General features: G+C 46.8%; 2 protein-coding genes and 2 non-coding genes across 4 annotated transcripts; 3 read left to right on the plus strand and 1 right to left on the minus strand.

The window, feature by feature from the left end:
- Positions 1-1,297: 1,297 nt before the first annotated feature.
- Positions 1,298-2,653, minus strand: TRVA0_102S00100 (uncharacterized protein; the record flags this gene model as incomplete). The annotated part of the gene is made up of 1 exon (XM_076687960.1): positions 1,298-2,653. The coding sequence occupies one exon, from the start codon at positions 2,651-2,653 to the stop codon at positions 1,298-1,300; it is 1,356 nt and encodes a 451-aa protein (XP_076537806.1).
- A 1,434-nt stretch (positions 2,654-4,087) lies between these two features.
- TRVA0_102S00122 (uncharacterized protein) lies at positions 4,088-5,710 on the plus strand (the record flags this gene model as incomplete). The annotated part of the gene is made up of 1 exon (XM_076687961.1): positions 4,088-5,710. The coding sequence occupies one exon, from the start codon at positions 4,088-4,090 to the stop codon at positions 5,708-5,710; it is 1,623 nt and encodes a 540-aa protein (XP_076537807.1).
- A 3,526-nt stretch (positions 5,711-9,236) lies between these two features.
- On the plus strand, positions 9,237-9,309 carry tRNA-Thr(AGT). The gene has a single exon. It is a non-coding gene; the product is annotated as a tRNA-Thr (tRNA).
- A 3-nt stretch (positions 9,310-9,312) lies between these two features.
- Positions 9,313-9,383, plus strand: tRNA-Gly(GCC). Its single transcript has one exon. It is a non-coding gene; the product is annotated as a tRNA-Gly (tRNA).
- Positions 9,384-9,438: the final 55 nt, after the last annotated feature.

The raw sequence follows: 9,438 nt of genomic DNA on the forward strand, positions 1-9,438 counted from the left end.
CACTTGCCCATCTACTCTTTGAAGTGCTGTTATTCTTATTACGTTCTGATATTCTGCGTACCCTGTTCGCAACCTAGACAACTTTGTCTTGTGGGAAGCTAACATTGTGTACTTTCAGGTTCCAACACTTTCGTATATATTAGGGTCAGATATACTTTATAATTGATATTTGTCTTCCAACAGTTAGCTTATCTTCAATCTCCAAGGATTGGACACAGATCACTCCCTTATTATAAGTACTTATTATTACTACCGTATGTAAGAACTTGTTGAAGAAGACCCTGCGCAATTCAAATATGGCAGTATACATATGCTAGCGGTAACGTTAGTTGTAGCGGTAATTATATATGTAAGGTGCAATGAGCTTCTTTAATTCGTAAGTATACGTATGTTGCACCATTATATTTCGTGTTACTACCTTCAAATAGCAACAATTGATATGATAAAACAGTTTCAAGCATAGGCGCTAGTTCATGTTGATAGAGAGGCATTCCTGGTTTTGCCTGGTACGGCAGTTATCAGAACCAGGGAAGTACGGATGCATTCCAAATGGTGGAATTATGACAACAAGCATACAGCAGGGCTTTAGCATCGTCCAACGTTTCTTCATCATTTGAGCTTGCGAAGCCAAGCTCTTCGCACATACTCTAGACTGTTTGCACTTTCAAAACGTCGTGCTGGCCAATGGGTTGTCGCTGTCTTTCGTTCTAACTATGTATCACCTTAGTCATTATTACCATATTGGGTATCAATCAGTGATAATGTAGCAACTGCAGAGTTATAGTCAAAAGTGGTCAAGTAAGACTTACTCCACAATATATACTATGAAATTTCACAAATACAATCTTAATTGTCAATCCTTGATTTAAACGATCGCGGAGGTAACGGTTTATATCAAATAATTAAGATCGTTATTACTGGTACTACAGTATAAACGCATACCAAATACTGGAAAAGCAAAAACGAGTACCGGTATTACCGTATAAGTATTACCGTATAACAAAAGATGATAATACATGTACCCCTCTTCCTCCCACCACAGTGCCCACTGTCTCACAATGGGTCACTCCTGCCCATTTTTTTTCGTGCAGAAAAACAGCATGAGCTCGGCACTTTCCGAGCTAGAAATGTAAAGACAGCCCTTCCAGGGGTCCAAATGCCCCACACACGGATATATCGGAGAAAAAATACCTGACGTATGTCGGCAAAATTGCAACATGCAAGACACGTCAATAAAGATCATTAAGCATTAAAAATTGAGGCAAATATACACCTTGTAAAATACACTGTTAGTTTTTTAGTTTCTAATGATAGAGCTGTGACTGTGGAAGAACATACAGCGCTTCGAATTGTCGTCGTCGGTTTTGATTTTCATTCCAAAGTCTGAGATTTCGAGTACTTCTTGCTCGACGCCATAAGGCCGCCAGAATATGGCCCGCCCTTCACGCAAGGCATTAGGATCACCAGTGAGTACAAAGCTTATCCAGTATTTGCCCATGATCCTCGTCATCACAGGATCGGCACCTGGGTACGCAATGTCGCCAGAGTTCAGAAACGGACCCGTTGCGCCGTGGACACGGGTACCAGTATCGAAACTGAGTTTGTAGACGGGAGCGAACTTACTCGCTGCTTTGGCAATGTAGTACGTAGGGCAATTGATGATGAAGTCGCCAAACCACGTCTGGCGCTGCCAGAACGCTGAGGCAAACTGGTTGTGGGGATATAGCCGAAACAGCTGCTCAAAGAACGCATCATCAGAGTTAGGAAAGAGGTAACGAGCGTCAATGATCTGCTCTTCCTCAGTTGTGATGCTGGCATTGGAGAAAATGAACCCTTCGAGCCCCGCCCTGTCAACGAGAAGCGGCACATGGTGGAACCGGCCGCTTCTAAATGCCTCAGAAGGCAGGTCGCGGATCAGATTGCCGTCTACGACTGGGCCGTAATTGTACACGCCATAGCCGTAGCCCGGCGAGGGGTACGCAACCTCCTGTGAGTCGGCATTGACCCGGATAAGCTCAGACTCAGGGCGGCTGCGTAGACAGTCGAGGGTCGTGCAATTGGCCAACCCCAAAACCGTTTCATATTGAACTTTTTGGGCATATTCGTCCATGAGCGGCTGCCACCAAGGGAACTCGACAATTGCTCGGCTGAACAGCCCCGAAGGCTTCTCAGCGCCATAAGCAATCAAGTGCGACGTCACGCTACCCCCGCCGGCCGACCCTCCCCAGATAGTGACCTGATTAGGGTCTCCGCCGAAACGCGTAATGTGCCTCTGGATCCATTGCAGCGCAGCCTGCTGATCGAGCAGACCTGCATTCTGCACCCCTCCTTGCCGCACCTCTTCCCCGGCCAGGAATCCAAACATCCCGAGGCGATACTGCAGCGAGACATAGATCATTTCTCCAGCCGCCATGTGTACGAGTCCATCTCCTTCGTCCAGATGCCACTGGGCGTAGCCGCCTCCGTGGATCTGGACCAAGACGGGCAATTGTCGATGCTTTGCTGAGGCCGGGATGAGGATATTGAGCACAAGACAGTCCTCGCTGCTATTCTGGTGAAGTGTAGGGCCACCCATGCTTTTCGGGGTCGCCTGGGGGCATACGAATCCATTGATATGAGCAGGTATCACTCCCGATAAAGGCTCGTCGCCCATGGGGGATGGAGGTCTCCACCGCAACTCGCCCGTTGGATTACGCGCATAATGTACTCCACGGAAGGAGACAATTCCAGAAGTCTCATTATACGTCCCATTGTATCTGGCATACTCCAAATCCACAATAGGCCATCCATCTACGATTCTGATGTCACCTATAAGCGGATCACCATCAACGTTGGTGAGAACGGTCTGACTCTCGGCCCCACATCGAGAGATGATCAACAACAGCAGAACAATCCACCAGTTGCTCCGCATATATCCAAAAAAAACTCGTCCTTTTGCGTTCTTTACTAATAATGTTCAAACGGTTTTGATTTTCCGAGAAGAATACAAGAAGGACTGCATGCGTGCGCACGTCTCGCTGCTTGTGCAGCGTCGATCCTGCCTGCCCAGTGAAATATTTCAATGTTCCGGATGTATTGAATAACGCTCCCACGTCGTATTTTTCCGTCTATTTTTCCGAGACAGCGGAACGCTCATCCCACCAACAGATGGTAACGATTCCGCCATTCTTGCAGTCGTGTGCTGCACCTGAAGCGCTTTTCTGGCTGGAGTTTCTCGTTGAGACCGAGCTTAGCCGAGTAAACTGCTCTATACCCGGATCGGTGGAGGTCGAGTCATGATATATGCTGCAAAGGGCAAAAAAAACTGGGCAATGGTGGGACACGTATGGCGGGGTACGTTTTTTATTTTTTTTCACCAGCCGGCCAATACATCCCTCCTCCTTCCATTGACAATAATAAATCCATCATCCGAGAGAGTAATCGTCATTCCCGAGACTGAGCAAGGTATTCTGTTATTTGGAGAGCGGATACGACTGAGCGGAATCACAATGATCAGTCATATTCTGCCTGTTTAGGAAAGCCGGTTTTTTTTTTCTGTTGCCTGGTTTCGTTTCGCAAGACACATAATTCAGCCTGGGCATGCAGCTTGCACGAGAGTCGTGTCTTCCTTCCTTTCGGCCTAGGATACCCGTGGCGGCCAACTTTTTTTTGGAGTTCCCCCACACGAGCTATGACCTGGGGTATTCTTAGCAAATATCGACTAGAAGTAGCCGAAAAGCTGGTCCATTGGGCTTTGCTCTGCGCTGCCAGCGTAGTGCTAGCTAAAATGCTGGGCCAATGGGAGTCGGGGTTTGCTGCCGTAACGGTGGGCCGGGTCTTGACAAACTAAGTAAGAGGGGTGGCGGGGTTGCTTTTGAAGTACCCCGCTATGACCATTCAGCACCGTATTATGCAAAACCGGCAAGTTGCCCATGAAAAATAGAGATGCGGAGTACTGCAAATAGCTTTTCCTGGGCAATATAAAAGCGCCAAATGTCCAGGGTTTTTTTTTTTTCGTTACTCTTTCTCAAAAGGTCTTCTTCCCTCCTGGATAATAGAGAATTAGATCACCATGATGAAAAATCTAAAGGGAAAAACGTTGATCTATATGATCAACTTCGTGTGCTGTCTGTCCATCTTCTTCTTTGGATATGACCAGGGCATGATGTCGGGTGTGAACAATACCCCAGATTACGTTCGAGTCATGGGACTCGGCGAGACCATCCCCCCGAGCCCTGAGAATGGCAACATGTGGAGCGTTAACGTCACCAACCCAACCAAGCTGGGTGGTATTGTCGCCATCTATTACCTGGGTACTCTCATTGGCGCCGTTATGGGCGGTGTTGTCGGTGACAAATGGGGCCGAGTCAACTGCGTACGAATTGCCTGTGTCTGGGTCATGCTGGGTGCTGCCCTCCAGGCCGCTTCCCAGAATCTAGCCTGGATGCTCTGCGCCCGAGTCATTAACGGTATCGGTACTGGTCATCTTAATGTCATTGTGCCAGTCTGGTCTGCCGAGACCTCTGACTTCACGGTCCGGGGTCTGGCCATCGCGTTCGAGTTCACCCTGAACATTTTCGGTGTCGTCGTCGCTTACTGGCTCGAATACGGTCTCTCGTACATCAACCAGGGTGACTCAGTCATCCGATGGCGATTCCCAATTGCGTTCCAGCTTGTTCCGCTCATCCTACTTGCCATTCTCATCAACTTCATGCCCGAGTCTCCGCGATGGCTGGCTAGCAAGGACCGAGACGACGAGGCGCTGGAGGTCTTGGCCCGATTGCGAAGTGACGGTGACATCAACGACCCGCGAGCCATGGCCGAGCTGCAGGATATTAAGAATAGTGTCGAGGAGGAGCACACGAATATCGAGACCTCCTACTTTGCCATGTTCTTCAAGTCCCAGGGCAAGATCCACGTGTCGCGACGAGTCCAGCTGGTCATTTGGTTCCAGATTGTCCAGGAGTGGATCGGTATCGCCTCGGTAACCGTCTACCAGCCAACCATTTTCCGCCAGGCCGGTTTCGACACTCAGAAAGCCGGCTGGCTCAGTGGTCTTAACAACATTTTCTACATGTTCTCGACCCTGATAGCCGTGTTCACCATCGACCGATGGGGTCGACGATTCACCTCCTACTGGGGCGCCGTTGGCCAGGGTATCGCCATGTTCTTGGTGGGTGGCTTCTCCAAGGCCGCCGAGGTCACTGGCAATCCAAACTATGGTTCCGCGAGTGCCGCGTTTGTCTTCGTCTTCACCTCCGTCTTTGGTGCCACCTGGCTTGTTGTGCCATGGCTCTACCAAAACGAGATCTGGCCAGTGCAGATCCGAGCCAAGGGTGCTGCCTGGGGTGTCATTGGTTGGTCTATTGGTAACGGCTGGCTCATGCTGCTCAACCCAGTCATGTTCGCATCTATCCGAGAGCGAACTTTCTACATCTTCGGTGCCGTTAACTTTGTCGCTATCGCCATGGTCTACTGCTTCTACCCAGAGACCGCTGACCGAACCCTTGAGGAGATTGAGTGGCTCTTCTCTGCCGACACTCCATGGAACTGGGATGCCGAAAAGGCCTATGCCGAAATCTCTGCTACTCATACTAACCTTACTAAGACTGTCAGAACCGGCGCTGACATTGAGAAGCTCGGCCTGCACGCTGTTCACTCGGAGAAGATTCATGAGGCTACTGGTGCCACTGAGGCCACTGCCGAAACTGATGATACTGGACTGAACTGAATTAGACGTTTTTATTAATTAGTAAACTTTGAATAATTTTTATGAATTGATGTTGCTATTGTTGTTGCGCTATTCAATATCGGTTAGTTAATATGTGGTTGTGACTGAGTATACAAATATCATGTACCATATGCCGTGGAAATTATCGGTATTTCAACCAAACCAAGCCTACTGTCTGTAATATGTCCATGTTTAGAAGCTTAGCTATTTAACATTTTTTTATACCAATATCGGCAGTTAATTGACTGTGACTGAGTATGCAATATAAAATGTCGTAGAAATCAATCAACCATATCAAGACTACTGTGAGATGCTCCTGTTTAAAAACTACGTCCTTGCAGATCATTCTTAATTTCAATCAAATGCATAACATTTAGACGTAAAATAAGCTATAAATGTATAGTTAAGGTAGTTTCAGCCAGATATCTGGCCACAATGCAATCGTTCTTTCAATAAATAATGAGCCCAAAGTAAGCTGCGGCTCTCGATTCACGCAAATCATTTGACGTGTAACATGCATGGTGAAGTCAAGTTCGATAGCGAAGTCAGTGGACTTAGATGCCACCACCGGATCGCTCGACAGAAACGGCCTTGTCGCCTGGGAATCGCTTGTGGACCGGTCGGTAGAAGAAATATCGCGCGGCAAAGAAGGATCCGACAATGCCAACGGCAGTAACTGGGACCTTGGTCTTCCAGGTGAGCTTAACGGTTTGAGTAACTGGCTGCATTTTTATGTTTTCTTTGGGAAGGCAGAATCTTTCTTGATCAATAAGCTTTTAGTGATGATTTCAAAATAGCAGTGGATCCACGCCCTCTTTTATATTCTCAGATAAGATATTGTTTTTTTTCTCTCTTCCGAGTCTTGCAGGGATGAGATTGTCGATGATATCACTTTGAAAAGGACCAAGCTAGGAAGGTGAATCAGTTCTCACAGTGTAACTGTCTCACGCTGTTATCACTTCGATACAAGCAACCGCACGTAGCGCCGTAAGATCTCGAAAGCTATGACGTTCTGGAAAGGCGTAAAATACTACGGATAATTGCCGATACAAGCAGGTAGTCAACCGGCAGGGTCTTATAGGACGATGAGATGTGAGATGATGATTCTGATATGCACACAGATTACAGCCTCCTTGACTTCCAAATCACGCTAGATGTGAATTGTAAAAAATCCAGGAAATATGGGAAGGCAAATCCAAGTCACAGGCTGGTATTTTTATATTGATTGGCTGCCCCTCCAGCCTACGCAAGCTACCCCTTTTCATGGTGGAGACGTTGCCTTAGGCTTTACCCAACCACTGCCTGAAAAGGTGATAGTTTGAGTGGAGCGGTCCCAGTTCTACGCCGCAGCAAATCTGTGCTCTGCAGTCGGCGGTACCAAGATTACTGCTTCCGCCTACCCGGTATCACCCAACAAACTTGCAGGGCTAACCACTCGGGTGGCGGCTATCGTTCGGTTCCGCACCCTTCGGTCCTAGATTTTCTCAGACATTTGCTGGGCCCCAATCGTACTATGATACAGGTACAAAGTGTAATAGGTTTGCAACATACTTAAACAAACAGGTACAGAATGTTCGCAGTTAAAGTACAGCACGAGCCAGTAGAAAGGGCCCAATTGCTGAAACATGCGCAGCCTTGCGAACGGTACGCCATCGGAAGGAGGCTTCCTTCGGTGACCTACCGGCATTGTAAGCGTGTAGGTGTGTGACCGGTCTGAGACCTACAGCGAAAAATTTTCCGATAGTCTCACACAGCATAGGCATCTTCCGACAAGTGTACCGCCTAAGAACTTCATTATTCTTTTGAATATTGACCCTCGTCATTATGCATGTTTGAGCCGCACTTCCATCGTGTCGGACTTCGGATAAGGTCGAGAACGACAACTGTATATTTGGTGTAATTCGACTACAGTAGTTTATTGTCTTAGTATGATGTGTAGCCTGTATTCGAAACACGGCGTAGTACCCGGTCGTACGTTATTAATGAATTGCGAGAAAACTAACTGTTATCTCCCATGCAATCTCTATGAGCTGATGTTGTCAACCATTGTCGCAGGGACGGATATAATGTTACTCCTGCGTAATAGAGCCAGATGCTGTGACATGACGCAATCGAGGTACAACTTGGTATATCGTCCAACTCGATTAGGTGCGCTCACGGGTCCGACTACTATTACGCATTCATGAATAAGGTGCTATAGGCATGTAGGTACACAATTGTTAGTGAAGTGTTTGTAAGGGGTTGTCTTAATTTTATTACTGTATTAGGGTATTGATCTAACCCTTTTAGGTAAGCACTTGATCCAATTAGGTTAGCACTACTGTAGTTCAAAGAATAATCTCACGGTTCTTTAACTAGGGCAATTGGCTGGACGCGCATGTACTATAATGACAGCAACATTGGTACTCATGAATGACATCCTCTGGTAACATCGCGAGGTTTCAAAAACTGAAGGTCCAAAATATGGTATCGTTAATTGCCAGTACAATAAATCCAGGCTTTATGCTTTATATTCTCAAAGCCAAACTAAAATAGTTAACTATGTACACTGTAGGCGTATACTGTACGTCATTGGTGCATTCACTCATGAACTGCTTTCTCCAAATGAATGAATAGAATGAGTGGTAAGGATCGGAATTTCGTAATTAATTGGGTACCAAAGTATTGTCATAGTCATCGAGTTAGGACGAACTAGTTCATGATATGCTCGCTCTTATGACGTGATATTATACTAACGGTAGTCGCTATCCTTACCAAGGCAGATCTATGTTCTATAACTGGCAATAAAGTCTTTTGACAGCCAATTAAAACCTTGTGTCTATATCTATTGTAATTCCAGCAGTCTTCATTTTCAACACCGTTTGGTGCTACACTGTACCTGGTAAGAAACTGGATATTATCCAGATTTTGAGGTGGGAAATATGTTAAATGAATGGATCCTTGTCCATTCCCGTCGCAGCTACTGGTTGTATGTCAGAGACTTGGTCCCCGATGAGTTCCTGCATTACTGTCTATTTGCTTACTTCTCCAACCATGGGAACTTCCCTTAATTTATCTTTCATGCCACCCGTGTGGTTCTCCTTCGCTTCATCGCCGATGTTCCAACTCCGCAGCTCGGCTATTCTCCGAACCGTTTCACTTCGGTCACTCACCGAACCGCCATACCTCAACAAAATAGAGGGTCGAAGTTTCTACCAAATTTGCAGTCTTTAAATTCTTGATATGCTAAATGCGACATTATACGGTGTCTTGATAAAACTAAGCAAATTATGCATGACTTTTGTAGGCGCTTTGATTCCAAATTTCTTCATTTAAAGAGCAGAAAAAATCGATATCCGTATGAAAAAACCCTCCAATGGCTTAGGAGGGGTTTAGTTACCTCCATGAACTCAACAGTAGCTAGGCTCATGTTTTGGCTAAATGCGGCTTACGCGGCTATGCCGCTTGAGCCTCACAAGCCGCACGCGGCTCGATCGACAGAAATTTCCGAATCAGGAATTCTAAGACAAGTGACGTCATAACAGAAGCTTCGATGGCCAAGTTGGTAAGGCGCGTCACTAGTAATGACGAGATCGTCGGTTCAAATCCGGCTCGAAGCATCGGCGTTAGTGGTTTAGTGGTAAAATTCATCGTTGCCATCGATGAGCCCCCGGTTCGATTCCGGGCTAACGCAGTCAGCTACGACCATATCCAGGTGGCAACACCGTCTCTCGTTCGATCGGCAGCAG

This window comes from Trichomonascus vanleenenianus (genome assembly GCF_965637985.1).
Source record: "Trichomonascus vanleenenianus strain CLIB 3782 genome assembly, contig: TRVA0_102S, whole genome shotgun sequence".
In the NCBI taxonomy this organism is placed as follows: domain Eukaryota; kingdom Fungi; phylum Ascomycota; class Dipodascomycetes; order Dipodascales; family Trichomonascaceae; genus Blastobotrys; species Blastobotrys vanleenenianus.